The sequence below is a fragment of the Mastigoproctus giganteus genome, chromosome 5 (assembly GCF_048544385.1).
Source record: "Mastigoproctus giganteus isolate SK-2022 chromosome 5, ASM4854438v1, whole genome shotgun sequence".
Lineage (NCBI taxonomy): Eukaryota > Metazoa > Arthropoda > Arachnida > Uropygi > Thelyphonidae > Mastigoproctus > Mastigoproctus giganteus.
Genome location: NC_143579.1, coordinates 122093615 through 122111274, shown reverse-complemented (window position 1 = coordinate 122111274; position 17660 = coordinate 122093615). Strand labels below are relative to the sequence as shown.

General features: G+C 37.5%; 1 protein-coding gene across 2 annotated transcripts in view; it reads right to left on the bottom strand.

The window, feature by feature from the left end:
• The window catches only part of LOC150085672 (cytoplasmic polyadenylation element-binding protein 2-like), a 309051-nt gene extending 291970 nt beyond the window's left edge, over positions 1-17081 (bottom strand). For both annotated transcript variants that reach the window (XM_090374177.1, XM_090374178.1), the window contains exon 1: positions 16048-17081. In XM_090374177.1, the coding sequence (XP_090230303.1) occupies positions 16048-16956 (909 nt within the window). In that variant the 5' untranslated portion in view covers positions 16957-17081. The remainder of the gene's footprint in view (positions 1-16047) is intronic.
• Between the last annotated feature and the right edge of the window lie 579 nt (positions 17082-17660).

Genomic DNA, 17660 nt, shown 5'->3' with positions numbered 1-17660 from the left:
TAGCAAGTCTTACAAAAGTAACTTACAAAATCATTAGATAACTTTAAAAATAAGCTAACAAACTTGACTAAGACTATTTAAACTATTTATAAAACACAGTTTAATATGTTAATAAATCAAAAAGACAGTAGATTTTTCTAAAAAAACTAATTTTTCCTGCCAGCTCAAAATTCTGCATTCTGGCACTTATATTCCCATACCCATAACACAGTACATATAATAAATTTGACAGCATACATATAATGTAACTTTGATAGCATCATATTTATTATTGCATTTATGTACTATCAGTTTTTTGTATTATTCTCAGGTTAAACTGAATTTAAATGTGAATAATACCTCAGACTACAGCAGCAAGGCAACAGGCTTGGTTGGACTGGATATTTTACTGGCGCATCAGCTTCTATGTCTATACTGCACCAAACTTATGATTTATGGCTTATTCAATGATGTCTTTTGTTATGATTTGTATATCAAATTGTAGTAGTTAATGTGTTTCGGAAACTGGAAGACTACGGATATATTAATTTATCTGACAATATTGTTCGTAATGAAAATGTGTCCATTCCTTTTAAGAATTTAAAGGTAATCTGACATTCTCATGTAAAGTTAGGGCAGTCAAGTAGAATATGTTGGACCGTTTGCACTGTGTGACAGTCAGAGCACTGCAGCGGAGATTCGGCTCGGAGCAGATAACAGTGGGTAACATTGGTGTGTCCTATTCTTAATCTGCTAAGTATAACTTCTTCTTGTCTGTTGGTTCTTGTACTGGTTTTCCACTGTTGTAACAATGGTTTTATCTGTAATAATTTGTTACCAGCCTGTTCCTGCCATTTTTGTTGCCACTGTTTTTCGCCACTATTTCAAATTGTAATTTTATAGTCCAGGTATGGTATTTTCATGATACTGTTGATTGGGCTTTCCGCTTGTCTGCCTGTTCATTGCCATCTATTCCTACATGTCCGGGAACCCAGCAGAAACTTATCTTTTTCTTTCGCTTTGCTAGTTTTGATAGCATGTTATGTATTTTACATACGGTCAGATGGGTATTTATGGTGTTATCCTTTAAGGCTTGCAGAGCATTGAACGAATCTGTAAATATTATACTGTTGGCAATGTTGGTTAGCCATATATGGTTCATGGCTAATTGTATAGCCTCCAGTTCAGCCGTATAAATGCTGCACTCAGTTGGAAGTAGTTTGGAAATGATGGTATTCGGGAATTTGGCTGCTATTCCTATTTTGGTTTCTGTTTTGGAACCATCTGTGTATATCAAGGTAGAATTACAATGTTGGTCTCTGTAGGCTGTGTGTAATTGTTGGAAATTGTGTAGGTAGGAAATCCTTGTTCCATTTATGCATATGGATCGCATATCATTTGAATGGTATCCCAAGGTGGATATGGAATTTTAGGAGAAATTGCTATCTGACTGAGATCTAAATTACGTTGCTGGATTAGGTCTCTTAAATATATGCCTGCTGGTTTGTTAGCATTTGGATGTGCTCTATATAAGTTTTCAGAACTTGGTTCGTGTAGGATTGTCCATGTCGGGTGGTCAGGTATTGATTTTATCTTTGCAGTGTAGTATAACAGCAAGTTTTGTCTCCAGAGTTGTAGTGGTGGTTCATGAGCCTCTGCATATAGGCTGTGGACTGATGAGGTGCGATATGCTCCTAAAGCTGTTCGTAAAGCGCTGTGGTGCACTGGATCAAGCCACCTCAGGGCACTCGGTTTGGCTGAGTTATACACGGGGGGGGGGCTCCATAGTCTAGTCGAGATCTTATGAGGGCTCTGTATAATCGCAACAGAGTAACTCTATCTGTACCCCCAGGTCATTGCAGACAAGACTCTCAAAATGTTTAGTTTCTTGAGGCAGTTTGTTCTTAGTTGTTTTATATGTTCCAAAAAAGTTAGTTTTTTATAAAGAATAAGTCCAAGAAATTTTATGGTTGGCTTGATTGGGATTAACTGTCCATTAAGTTTTAATTCCAGATTTAAATGAAGGTTTCTTTTCCTACAGAAGTGCACGCCTATAGTTTTTGTGTGGAGATCGTGAAAACACATTCCTGAGCCCAGTTGCTGACCTTTTTTATTGCACATTGTAACTGGCATTCTATTGTTCTCATGTTTTGGGATTGGAAAGAGATACTGAAATCATCTACATAAAGAGCTGTATTTATGGAGGATGGTATATGTTGGGTTATAGAGTTTATTTTTATTGCAAACAAGGTGGCACTGAGGACTGATCACTGTGGTACTCCTTCTCGCAGGAAGACCTTTGAGTGTGTAGTTTGTATTTATACTTGGAAAGTTCGATGCTGTAAAAAGTTCTGGATGAAAACAGGGAGATGTCCTCTTAGCTTTAAGTTATATATGTCCCGGAGAATGCCATAGCGCCAGGCTGTATTGTAGGCCTTTTCGATATCGAAGCATATCATGACTAAATGTTGTTTTATAACGAAAGCATTTCGTATGTTGTTTTCTATTTTAATCAAGAGGTCCAAGACAACAGGCTCAAAATAGCAGGAGTGCTCTGTCTCAGGGGAGAACTAAGGGGTGGTTCAACAGGTTAATGAAATGTGATATTGTACTGTGTTTGCTGCCGATCTGGAACGGGACATAATGGCACCTAGGAGGTTGTGGGGGGGGGGTTCGGTGCAAACAGTACTAGGAAATTAGACAAAACTCGGCATTTTGAACACTTGAAGAATAGGATGGATGCCCTTGAAGGAATTAAAATGGGAGCCCATCACGCTCTCATCTACCCAACTTAATGCCAGAGCCCTCACTAGTGCATCAGGCAACACCCAAGGGAATGTACTGGTCCAAAAAGATGCAGTAATGGTCAGTGTGGCAAAGTAAAAATTGACTTTGCCACAGTGCATATTGATCATTACAGAAACAGAGAACACCTTATCGTTGCAAGATTCAAACTGATGAAAGACAGTTGCAGAATAGATGTGTGGAAATTTGCCTTGAGCTAAAGAGTGGTTGATTGCTGGAACTAACTTCCATCTGTTGCTATGGAAGTTGATAGTTTAAATAGATTCAAGGAAGAACCGGACAAAATTTTGAGGAATGGACAGATGAAATGTGAAGGGTTTTTTTACTAATGCTAATCCTATTTGGTACTATATTATTTACAATACCATACAGACCAGAGAGAGAGAGAGAACTGCTTGGCACCCAGGAGCCCTTGAAGGGATTTATCTAGAAACTGCTGTTTATAGATACATCTAGAAACAGCAGTGCTAGAAATGCTTATCATCACAGAATTTGTGAGTTAATCTTCAATGTTGTATATGTGGAAGTTTAACAAGGAAATCTTTCTAAGTGTTGCTAAATGCTATAAGGAGCTGTTCCGGATTTTAAAGTCCATCTTAAAGACAAGTGATGCATCAAAAGATGATATGCAAATTTCCTGACATGAGCAACTAATATCAGAGTATGATATCCAGGTTAGTATAGAAATTAGATCTTAAACTGGCAGTGGTGGTGATGACCGAAATGTAGCAAAAATGGTGGCGGTGGTTCACCTGACAGGTACTAAACTTTCTCTCTAATTTTTTGAATATATTTTGAGCTTTTTGAATTCTGTTTAAGTGCAATATTTCATTGTTCCTTAATGGATTGCAATACTTATTGTAAGTACTTTTTTGAGTTTTAATAAAAAATTTAAAAACTTAAACCATGATGTGTATTTTATTTTCAAAAATAAAAAAATTAAAAATATTAATTTGGCTGAAACAAAAAAAAATGTTTTAGACATAAAAGAGACACATCAGTCTCTTATTCCCTTCCATTTTCCAGTTTAAAAGGCTGTCAAGTGCACTAAATTTCAATAATGTACATACATTTGAAGCTCTTTCATATAATGTCCTATGCGGTTGGTCAGGCCAATTTCTCATTAACCTAATGCTATTTTATGAACAATCGATATAACGCCCTTCCGATATAAGGACCATTTTTTCATTCAACTGGGGGGTCGTTATATAGAGCTTTGACTGTATTTCTGCAAATATTATTAAAAAACATTTTATATATTTGATATTAGTTACTTCCACTTTGAAGTTTATTTCAAATTTTGTGCACTTCACAGGAAGCGCACAAATTTTGTGCGCTTCCTTAATATATATCTATAACTATAGATAACTGAGATATATATCTATAACTACAGCTTGCTTCCCACAGTGTAGAAGCATTTAGAGAATATCAGGTTTCATATAATCATCTTTCCAGGGCCGGATTTTAATTTTTGTAGGCCCTAGGCACTTTTATTCTGAAAAGCGGGAAAAGGGGAGTAAAAATTACGCTGTATTAACACACTTGACTGCAAATTACATCTTTTGATGTAATGCAGGTATGAGCAGTTGATCAGCGCAGCAGCACATGCACGTACAAATGTGTATGACTGTTTGCTCGTGCTTATCTTGTTAAACTGACTTGTTTCGTAGAGAGTTAAACATGCATCTCGTGTTCAAAACAGTTGTACTCACAAATATGTACATGTGAGTTATATGCAAAGAGAGCTGTAGTAAATAGTGGAATAAGTTTGTGGTGTGAAATTTTAAAAAACTGTCAATTTTAAAAGACTAGTGAGCTGTATTTTCAATTTTTCATATTCTGATCCTAGAATAATTTGTGTTAACTGTGTTTGACATAATTTAAAATGTCTGACGGATATATGCAAAAACACGAATCTAGTTATGAAAAAAGAAAGAAGAAAAAGAAAAGCCTTTGGGTAAAATGAAAAAATTCAGTGCTGAAATATATAAATGTTCCAATCCACTCCTGCAAAGCCTACTCTTTCTCAATCTGAAGATCTCAGTGATGGCATTCATAGGCCTACCTCTAGATCTACCGATAAAGGAACAAATAAAGGTCAAGTAGATATAGAATTAGAATCAGACCAGGTAGATTTCGTGGTGTCGACATCGACAACTGATGTAATTGCAAATAAGGATGACTCAGAGCCTGTGAATGACATAAGTACATCTATTACTATTTCACTATCAAATTTCAGTACTGATCCAGCTAAATGGAAAATAAATGCTGATCTCATTCATCACATTGACCAAAATGTGCAGTCTCAGAATTTAGAATGCAATTTGAAATCAACGTCTAAAAAATCTGGCGAAAAAGTATGATATTCAAGAAAAGAATTGTTTTATAGGAAAACGGAAATGGCAGAGTCGTTAAACTGGCTAATATACTCAGAATCTATGTGTGTATGTTATTTAAAGGTCATGTGTGTATGTTATTTAAAGATCTATGTGTGTGTATGTTATTTAAAGGTCATGTGTGTATTTGAAGATCTATGTGCGTATGTTATTTAATGAGATATTAATCAATTTCAAACTGTATTCGACGACTGGAAAAATGCACATGCAAGAATCACAATGCATGAAAAATCAAAAGAGCATTTCACTTCTATATCTAATATGTTGCAGTTAAAAGTCGGCACGGATTGACACAAAATTGCAAATCGAGAAGGAAAAAGCAACTAAATACTGGACTGAAATTTTAAGAAGAGTAGTTGTGGTAGTAAAATTTTTGGCAGAAAGCAGTATAGCTTTTCGTGGTGATAATAAGCAACACAATAATCCTAACAATGGCAACTTCCTCGGGTGTATTGATCTTCTATCTAAGTTTGATATTTTTCTAAAAGCTCAAATTCTATCTGAGTTTGATCCTTTTCTAAAAGATCAAATTCTAACTGAGTTTGATCCTTTTCTAATAAGAAAATACAGAAATCGAGGAAGCGGAAATGTTTCGTACCTGTCTTCAACCATATATGAAGAATTTATCAATTTATTGGGGTTAAAAGTGTTGACATACATATGTGAAATTAAAGAAGCAAAATACAGAGGTAGCCCTCAATTTACACAAGGGTTAGGATACTGGGGGAACAGGCACAAATGGAATTAGCAAAAATGGAACCCTTTATATCATGAATTCAATAGGAAATCACAGGGACCAAAAATTGTGCCTACCCTTTTCAATACAAATATTTAAAACAAAGAAATAAAGCTTTTTTTTTAATTAAAAAAAAGTGTTTTATTTTTAACCTACATAAATATAATAGTACGTACATGTAAATGTACATACTATTATATTTATTCTATTGTCAGGGAAACTGGGAACATATTTTGCCAAAAGGATAGGCGGAAGAGGACCAGGTATGTCTGCCAGAGGCAAAAGTTGATGACATTGTAGAGCAGATATCATCTTTTAAGGACACAAAGGGTGATATTGTTATAACACGTTAGCATTAATGATATTAAGAGTAGGAGACCGGCAGAATTAGTTAACAAGTAAAGGTCAATGTTGAAAAAAAGCTGTTCGTTAGGGTTGAATTTGAAAGTGTCTGCAATTCTGCCCAGACATGATAGGAGGGAGTATATGATGAGAGCCTTGTTGATCGATTCGGCCCTGAAGAGATATTGCAAGGCTCATGGGGTAGAATTTTTCTCAGCCTGGTCTGTGTTTTTAACAGGAGAGACTGCTTCTACAGGAAAGGGATACACGTAAATAGAAAGGGTGCAAGAATATTTGCTGATGCCATCGAGACAGAGTTAGGTGACTTGCAAAACTGCTAGCTTGGGGGAATACATGGACTAATAGATTAACAGTAGAATCGCTTACACCGCTGGCAACAGTACCCGCTGGCAGAAGAGAAAGTGATCCTTGCACTGCTTCAAATGAAATGCAATTGAGCAGCAGCCAGGAAGGCAAGGCAGTGGGGTTTTCCAGAACTGCTGGGAGTCATAGTGGAACAAGAAAATACATGGACTCTGTTAGGGTAACTAACAGTAGCAACAGGTGCATGTATACTTGCATGTACACCAATGCTATGAGTATAGTTAATAAATTTGATGAGCTTGAAGTGCTAGTCAAGACATCAAAGGCAGGTATCTTTGGGATATCACAGACATGGTGTCACACAGACATAAGCAGTGCAGAATTGTAATTTGGAGAGTACACATTGTACTCCCCAAATTTAAACAGGGCAGGAAGGAAGGAGAGTTTATGCTGTTAGTGAAGAAACACAAAATCTAAGAAAGTGCATCCAATTGATGTCGGTGGACAATGCAATGTCGAGTCCGTTTGGAGTGACATAAGCACTGGGAAAGGAAAAATGAGAGTAGGTATGTGTTATAGGCTTAAAGAATCTGATGAGCATAATGAGAAATTGTGCAGAGAAATAGAGTGGGCCAGTAAATCAGAGTGTCTTATAATGAGGATTTTAATTTCCCAGAGATTGATTGAAATTTGTGGGTTGGTCACTCACACATTAGCAAGGCTTTTGTGGATTTATTGGATAATTGTTTTCTACAGAAGCACATTCGGGAGGCAACTAAAGGGAGTAATACTCTTGATCTGATTATCAACAGTGATTTTTCATGCATTAAGAATCTGCAAATAAAGAAACCATTAGGTGACAGTGATCACAGTGTGCTGAAGTGGGATTAACTCAAAAAGGTAACTACCATCAGGAGTAAAGGGAAGGGTTTTTGCTTTCATAAAGGTGACTACAGTGGTCTGAGACAGTATTTAAATTCTATACGGTGGGACCAACTGATGATGTTACCAACATCAACATCAAAATGGAAAGCATTCAAAGAATTAATATTGGAAGCTACTAGGCTTTTCATACCAACTAAGAAATATTGTTCAAGGCTTAGGACTAAATGGATGTCAGATGAACTAATTAGACATGTGGCACAGAAAAAAAATGCATGGGATACATATAAATTAGCGGGTGACACAGAGGCCTATGATAGATATAAGCTGTTATTTAAAAAAGTCACAAAGGAGGTTAGGCAGGCAAAGGCAGATTATGAGAAATCTTTGGCAAAAGATGCAAAGAAAAACAACAAAGAGTTCTTTACTATTTATCAAAACTCTAGAAGGAAGTGGATGAATCAGATTGGTCCACTTGATATTGATGGTTCAACCGTTGATGTTCCTGCTCAGGTAGCTAACAAACGAAATAAATATTTTGCATCTACATTCACCCATGAGGAGTTATTCAGGGAGGGGAATGCCAGAGGTGAGTTAAACTGTGGCAGTGAGCTAGATGATTTTGTAATAACTGAGAGGAAAGTGGAGGAGAAATTGTGGAAGATAAACATAAAAAAGGTACCCAGAAAAAAGATAGTTCCCGTCCAGGATGGACGGGAACTATCCAGTTATATTAAAGGAAGCAGCAAAGGAAGTAAGCAAACCCTTAGCCATGATTATGAGAGCTTCTTTGGACTCAAGGGAGGTACCCATGGACTGGAAATGTGCAAACGTGGCCCAATTCACAAAGGAGGATCAAAAGGCGACACAAGTAATTATAGACCTGTTAGTTTAACTTCTGTTCCAGGAAAATTAGTGGCGGCACTAGTTAAAGAAGCACTGCAGGATCAACTAGACAAGACTTCAGTTATAGCTCGGACACAGCATGGTTTTGTTAAGGGAAAGTCTTGCCGTACCAATTTGATTGGATACTATGATGTGGTCACAAAGGAACTGGATGTAAGGAATAACTTTGATATCATATATTTGGATTTTAGAAAGGCTTTTGGTACTGTTGCACACAGAAGACTGCTGAACAAATTAGAGCAGTGTGGCATTGGAGGCAAATTGCTACTATGGATAAAGGAATGGTTGAGTGGGGAAGACAGACAGTGGTAATCAATGGACACTGCTCATTGTGGACTAATGTTATTAATGGAGTCCCTCAGGGTTTACTGTTGGTCCATTGTTGTTTTCTGTATTTATAAATGATATTGATGATGGTATATCAAGCGTATTGTCCAAGTTTGCAGGTGATACGAAGGTTGGCAGGGTTAGCATTAGCATTAGTAGAGGCATTTGATGCAAGAAAGCAAGCTTATGCAGCATCAGCCAAAAAAAAAAAAAAAACCCACTTCCACTTCACCCCTCTGTTCGTTCAAAATACCTGTCCAGCTGAGCCTTAAACTTATTTAGGCTATCAACCTCCACCACAAGGGATGGCAGTCTGTTCCACCAACCAACCACCCGCTGGCTAAAGGCAAATTTCCGCACGTCTATCCTACATCTGTCTTTCCTCAATTTGAATTTATGCCCTCTCAGGTGATTTTTCTGAGCTAGAGGAAGAATCCCATCAGCATTGAGCATGCTTAAACCATTCAAGGCTTTATACACCTCTATCAGATCACCTCGCTGGTGCCTAGTCTCCAGACACTGTAATTTGCAAAACTTAAGCCTTTCTTCGTAAGAGCACCCCTTTGTTCCATTCACTAATCTTGTTGTCCTTCTCTGTACTCGTTCCAGCAGCTCTACATCCTTGTTGAAATGAGGCCTCCAGACCTGTATACAGTACTCTAGGTGTGGCCTGACCATTGCCTTATACAATGGAATAATCACCTCCTTATCCCTGCTGGAAAAATTCCTGTATATCATTGACAATACTCCATGAGCTACTCTTGCAGCCCGTCTGCACTGCTCAGAGAACTTCATATCTGCCTGCACAATCACCCCCAAGTCCCTTTCATTCTCTACCACTGTCAGTGTAGTACCACAGAGTTGATACATTGCTCTGGGGTTGCTGTTTCCCATGTGTAGTAATTTACATTTGTCACTGTTAAACTTCATTTGCCACCTCTCAGCCCATCTGCTCAACCTTTCCAGATCCTGTTGCAGCAGCATAGTGTCAGTAGTGTCCTTGACAACCCTGCCAACCTTTGTATCATCTGCAAACTTGGACATTAAGCTTGATATACCATCATCAATATCATTTATAAATACAGAAAACAATAATGGACCCAACACTGAGCCCTGAGGGACTCCACTAATAACATTAGTCCACGATGAGCAGTGTCCATTGATTACCACTCTCTGTCTTTTCCCCCTCAACCACCCCTTTATCCATAGCAGCAATTTGCCTCCAATGTCACACTGCTCTAATTTGTTCAGCAGTCTTCTGTGTGCAACAGTACCAAAAGCCTTTCTAAAATCCAAATATATGATATCAAAGTTATTCCCTGCATCCAGTTCTTTTGTGACTGCATCATAGTATCCAATCAAGTTGGTCAGGCAAGACTTCCGCTTAACAAAACCATGCTGTGTCTGAGCTATAACTGAAGTCTTGTCTAAATGATCCTGCAGTGCTTCTTTAACCAGTGCCTCCATTAATTTTCCTGGAACAGAAGTTAAGCTCACAGGTCTATAATTACTTGTGTCAGCCTTTGATCCTCCTTTGTGAATTGGGGTCACATTTGCACATTTCCAGTCTATGGGTACCTCCCCTGAGTCCAAGGAAGCTCTCATAATTATGGCTAAGGGTTTGCTTACTTCCTTTGCTGCCTCCTTTAATATAACTGGATAGATCCCATCCACCCCGGGTGCCTTTCTTGTGTTTATCTTCAACAGTTTCTCCTCCACTTTACTCCCAGTTATTTCAAGATTATGTAGCTTACTGCTAGAGTTGAATACACCTCTGGCATTCCCCTTGGTGAATAACTCCTCATGTGTGAATGTCGATGCAAAATATTCATTTAGTTTGTTAGCTACCTGAGCAGGATCATCAACAGTTGACCCATCAATATCAAGTGGACCAATCTGATTCATCCCCTTCCTTCTAGAGTTTACATAAGTAAAGAACTCTTTGCTGTTTTTCTTTGCATCCCTTGCCAAGGATTTCTCGTAATCTGCCTTCGCCTGCCTAACCTCCTTTGTAACTTGGTTGCATATCAACTTGTATCTATCATAGGCTTCTGTGTCATGTGTTAATTTGTAAGTATCCCATGCATTTTTCTTCTCTGCCATATGCCTCATTAGTTCATCTGACATCCATTTTGGCCTAAACCTTGAGGTTATTAAGGACATTAATGACAGTAAGCTGCTGCAACAGGATCTAGAAAAGTTGACTAGATGGGCTGAGAGGGATCAAATGAAGTTTAACATTGACAAATGTAAAGTACTACATATGGGAAGCAGTAACCCCCCAGCTCTGTAGTACCCCAGAGTGACATATCAACTCTGTTACAATACACTGACAGTGGTAGAGAACAAAAAGGACCTGGGGGTAATTGTGCAAGCAGATATGAAGTTTTCTGACAGTGCAGACGGTCTGCAAGAGTAGCTCATGGTGTCTTGTCAATGATATACAGGAATTTTTCTAGCAGGGTTAAGGAGGTGATATCCCCTTGTATAAGGCAATGGTCAGGGCACACCTTGAGTACTGTATACTGGTCTGGAGGCCTCATTTTAAGGATGTAGAGCTGTTGGAATTAGTACAGAGAAGGGTAACAAGATTAGTGAATGGAACAAAGGGTTTCTCTTACGAAGAAAAGCTTAAGTTTTGCAAATTACAGTGTTTGGATACTAGGCACCTGCGAGGTGATCCTATTGAGGTGTATAAAGCCTTGAATGGTTTGAGCATGCTCAATGCTGATGAGATTCTTCCTCTTGCTCAGAATAATCACCTGAGAGGGCATAAATTAAAATTGAGGAAAGACAGTTTAGGATAGATGTGCAGAAGTTTCCCTTTAGCCTTTCTGTGAACACCGAAAGGTGGTTGATTGCTGGAACAAACTTCCATCTGTCGTAGAAGTTGACAGCTTAAACAGATTCAAGACAGAACTGGACAAATGTTTGGAGCAAGTGGATGGGTGAAATAAGAAAGGTGTGTGTGTGTGTGTGTGTGTGTGTGTGTGTGTGTGTGTGTGTGTGTGTGTGTGTGTGTGTGTGTGTGTTTGGCTGATGCTATTATAAGCTTGCTTTCTTGTATCCTGTGCCCTTGCCAATGCTAAACTTTTAAATATCTCTCTTAGCAGCTTCCTTTAATATAACTGGGTACATTTCAACAACCGTGGATGCTTTTAGAGCAGCAGCAGCTAAAAGTAAAGAAAGCACCTTTTCGAACAAAGTGTAAAAGTAGAGTGCCTTTTGAGCAGTCCACTTTCCTTTCCATTATTATAAAAACCATTTAACACACAATCCATATCAGAAGGATGGACTTCTGCTCAACTTTAAAAAGTTCCCGTGTGAACATAGATGCAAACTAACTTTGTGATTTATTAGAAATCCATGAAAGATTATCAAGGGTTGTCATTTATATCCAGGACACCAGTGTGATTCATCCCTTTCTTTCATTCTGGTGTTCATACCCAAATAATTCCCTGCTACTTCTCTTAACTAAACTTCTCAATCTGCCTTAGCATGCTTAAATCCCCACCCCGAATAATTTGGGTACATGCTAGTTTATACTTAGCATTAACATTGGCAGAGGCATATGATGCAAGAAAGGTTAAGCAGCATTAGCCAAAAAAAAAAAAAAAAACCACTCCCATTTCACCTCTCCATTCGTTCGAAATACCTGCCCAGCTGAGCCTTAAATTTATTTAGGCAAGTCTATAAACTTCCACAACAAGGGATGGAAGTCTGTTCCACCAACCAACTACCTGCAGGCTAAAGGCAAATTTCCGCACGTCTTTCCTCAATTTGAATTTATGCCCTCTCAGGTGATTATGCTGAGCAAGAGGAAGAATCCCATCAGCATTGAGCATACTCAAACCATTCAAAGCTTTATACATCTCAATCAGATCACCTCGCAGGTGCCTAGTTTTCAGACACTGTATTTGCAAAATTTAAGCCATTCTTCATAAGAGCAACCCTTTGTTCCATTCACTAATCTTGTTGCTCTTCTCTGTACTCGTTCCAACAGCTCTACATCCTTCTTAAAATGAGGCTTCCAGACCTGTATACAGTACTCAAGGTGTGGCCTGACCATTGCCTTATACAAGGAGTACCTCCCTGAGTCCAAGGAAGCTCTCTTAATTATGACTAACGGTTTGCTTACTTCCTTTGCTGCCTCCTTTAATAAAACTGGATAGATCCCATCTGCCCCAGGTGCCTTTTTTATGTTTATCCTCAACAAGTTCTCCTCCACTTTGCTCTCAGTTATTACAAAATCATCTAGCTCACTGCCAGAGTTTACTTCACCTCTGGCATTCCCCTTCCTGAATAACTCCTCATGTGTGAATGTCGATGCAAAATATTCATTTAGTTTGTTAGCCACCTGAGCAGGATCCTCAACTGTTCAACCATCAATATCCAGTGGACCAATATGAGTCATCCCTTTCCGCCTAGAGTTTACATAGGTAAAGAACTCTTCTCTGTTTTTTTTTTTTTTTTGCATCCTTTACCAAGGATTTCTCATAATCTCCTTTGTGACTTGGTTACAGACCAGCTTATATCTATAATAGGCTTCCATGTTACCCATTAATTTATATGCATCCCATGCATTTTTCTTCTCTGCCATATGTCTCATTAGTTCATCTGACATCCATTTAGGCCTAAACCTTGAACAATATTTTTTAGTTGGTATGTAAAGCTTGTTAGCTTCCAAGATAAGTTCTTTGAATGCTTCCCATTTTGAATTTGCTGTTGGTAACATTATCAGTTGGTCCCACTGTATAGAATTTAAATACTGTCTCAGTCCATCGTAGTCTCCTTTACGAAAGCAAAAACCCTTCCCTTTACCCCTGATGGTAGTTACCTCTTTGAGTAAATCCCACTTCAGCACACTGTGATCACTGCCACCTAGTAGTTCCTTTATCTGCAGATTCTTAATGCATGAAGAATCGCTACTGATAATCAGATCAAGAGTATTACTCCTTCTAGTTGCCTCCTGAACATGCTGATGTAGAAAACAATCATGCAATAAATCCACAAAAGCCTTGCTAGTGTGTGAGAGTGACAAACCCACAAATTTCAGTCAATCTCTGGGAAATTAAAATCCCCATTATAAGACACTCTGATTTATTGGCTCACTCTGTTTCCCCGTACAGTTTCTTATTATACTCATCAGAGTCATTAGGCCTATAGCACACTCCTACTCTCAATTTTGATCTCCCAATGCTTATGTCACACCAAACTGACTCGACACTGCACTGTCCAGCAATGTCGGCTGGCTTCACTTCCTTGGATTTTATGTGTTTCTTAACTAATAGCATAACCCTCCTCCCTTCCTATCCTTTCTATACATATTCTACTCCCCAAATTCCAGTTCTGAATTCCTCCTATCTGTGTGACACCACGTCTCTGATATCCCAACAATATTTGCCTTTGATGTTTTGAGCATTACCTCAAATTCATCAAATTTATTTACCAAACTCCTAGCATTGGTGTACACGCAAGTATACATGCACCTGTTCCTATTCTTAGCTATGCTAACACAACCCATGTGTTTACTTGTACTGCAATGACTTCCAGAAGTCTCTGAAATACCCAGCATCTTGTTTTCCAGGATGCTGCTCATTCCAATAGAAGCAGTGCAAGAATCACTTTCACCTCTGCCAGTGGCTACTGTTAATCTATTAGTCCTTGTATCCCCCCCCCCAAGCTAGCAGTTTTTCGACCCACCTAACCCTGCCTCGATAGCATCAGCAAATATTCTTGCACTCTTTCTATTTAAGTGTATCCCATCACTGTAGAAGCAGTCTCTCCTGTTAACAAGTACTTACTGTGGGACTGTTTCCCCCCTAACAATCTATAACGATCCCATTAATTTTTCTTTTTTGCCACTAGGCTCATCAGTACATCATATATGCAGTTTGGTTTAAACCTTGAGAAATCATCTTATTTCAAATAAAATGCACTACAATTACCACATTAAACCTTACCTATTTGGCATTTACACTTTTTAGCAATACTGGTTGGCCCCACTGAAGTGAGTTTAAAAAATGACTAAATCCAATATAATCACCTTTATGAAAACAAAATCTCTTCCCTTTAACTCTAGTCAGCAGTTATTTCTTTGAATAAATCGCACTTCCGTATATTACAATCACTGCCACCTAAAAGTTCATTAATTCTTAACACATCATAATCATTGCTGATAAATAGATGATGACTATTGCTTCCTGTCATTGCTTAACATGTTGGTGTAGAAAAAAAATCATCCTGCAAATCGAGAAATATTCTGAGCTTCTAATGCATTTATTCATTAATTATAATTTTTGATCTCCATTATTTATTAATAATCATTCCTTAAATCACTATTATATAATAAATAATCACTATTAAGAGTAACAACAAAAAAACATATTTTGGAAGACATCGTTTAATCTAAATACACTTTCACATTTGTGATCTATCAAAACATGCATCCAACAGGGTTTATTACATAAAACATATGACATTCTGAATTTAAGTTCTAAATGTTGAATTACATTGTTTTAATTTACATTGTTGCATTATTTTAGTACTGAATATGACTTAAAATTGCTATGTTCTGAAAATTCTACTATAGGCACAAAACTGGCATTGTTCAAATTATTCTAAATTTACATGGAATATTATATATATATATATATACACACATAACAATATTTTATTTAATTATAATACCAACTAGATAAATTGGACAAAAGTATTAAGGGGTGAAAACTATAATCATTAGCTCAAATTGCCAAATTTAATTAACCCAAGTTGGATTTTTTGGTTGTACCCTATAAATAAACGCATATAATAAAATAAAATAAAAATAAACTAAAAATAAAAATAAAATGAAATAGTACAAGTAAAATGATAATAAAACTAATTATAGATTATCTATAATTAGCTATATTATCATTTTATTTTTACTATTTCATTTCCTTTTATTTTATTATGTGTGTTTATTTATAGGGTACAACAAAAAAGTCCAACTTCGGTTAATTAAATTTGACAATTTGAGCTAATGTTTAGTTTTCAACCGTAATACTTTTGCTCAATTTATCTAGTTGGTATTATAATTAACTAAAATATTGTTATATACAGACAAATGTAATGTACAATCATAAATTTGATGGCATTAATCTGTTCTGCAACTCTTTCTATTTCTTATATTCTTTTACATAACTTCATATATATATATATAATTATATTTTTAAGGTATTTATCCAAAACTAGTGTACTGTCCATATCCCATTTTCAAATACCATCTTTTTTTTTAATGTATTGCTGCAGTATAAACAAAAAACCTTAAAAGTAATTCACAAATATTTCAAACACTTGTTTATCACTTACCTGAAAGGGCAAGATTAGATTACCATCCCTGTTCTCTTCAGGTGAAATTATGTCAAATGCAGCAGATCCTATACCATGAGGGAAAGGCTTCCCAACAGGCAAAGATGTGCTTCTTCGAAATTTGGACGGCGATATTACCATCGAATGGTGCCCGACTCCTGATGATTTTTTCATTGGCGAAAGGGGACTGAGGTTTGGCACGGAACGTTTGTGATTTGCTAAGTTTACAGCATTCCAAGATGAGAGCACATGAGGAGTCTGTGGAGCTGACCAAGTCGTCTGGTGAGGGGTACCCCAATTTCCGTAAGATTTAAATAAATTAACTGGAGACTGATGCCTGTTTTGTGAGAAATTATGAGCACCGGTAATGGCTCGCCTCTGCGGCTGATTCTGCTGAGGTATGCTTATTTGAGGTCCTAAATTACCATTAAAAATTGGATTTACATTTGGAGCAGAAAAGTTTTGAAATGATAAAGTACCATTTATGGCAGATAATCCTTGGATAAACGTATCATCTGTGCTAATAGACCAAAAACTTGGCGATGTGGTAGTTATACAACTAGATGTTTCAGAAAATCCCAAATGTAAAGTGGAAGTCGCTGTTCCAGATGTTGGCGTCTCTAAGCCTTTTTTGTCACTCTGACCGTTCACTGATGATACTGTATCTTCGATTATCTGTTGCCTCCCTCCAAATTCGTCTAAAGTGTGTTCACAATTTATTGCGTTTTCTACTTCTGCAGACAGTTGCTGCTGCTTGCCGGCTGACTTCTCAAAGAGCAAATCATCTTGCATCGTATGAGTGACCGGCTCAGCGCTAAAGAATAGAGAGGTATTAACGGAATTTTGTTGAAAGTTAACTGGAGATAAGGTTCTTACGCTTGAAGCGATGCTAAAGTTGTAATCCCCCATCAGATTACACCGATTTCTTAATATGGTTTTCGTCTATAAAGAGGGAGGGGGAAATCAGAGGCCACGTCTTCTACCTCTAACACAACTTTACAGGGCAGCGTCTCATACGCACTGCAGAACGAACACCAAACGACCATCCAAAAATTTTTTTCCTTCTTCAATAACACCCCCCCGCGCTCCAAAAAAAAAAAAAAAAAACCGGATAAAGCGCCATCTAGAAGAAAAAAGCCATTGTAATGTAAATTAAAAAAAAAAAAATCACCTCCCGATGAGTTATACAAACGTCGGCAAGCAACAATAGTCATTCGCCCACAAATATAGACTCAAAATAAAACGCGGTAATATATTCTCATATGAATGTGTTACGCCCAATGCAGCTAAAGTTATGAGGCCACAGTTTGTTTCTGTAAACTGTGTGTATTCTGGGATAGATTTACCTGTTTGCTGGACGAAAAACACCGAGTTTTTGGGAGAGAGAAAAAAGAAAACATGCAACCCTCATTCGAGACTGACTAACTCAACAAGCTTGTGAAAAAACAAGTCCATAAAAATTCCTTATTCCGTATCATTGACAATAATAAATATACTGTCCTCCAATTTGTAATAAGATATCAAGGCGATGGTTTGTCCCACAAATCCAAGTCACTTGACCACAGTTGTGGATATAAATGCAGCAGAACAACCGTTCTAGTATCAGTTAAGCA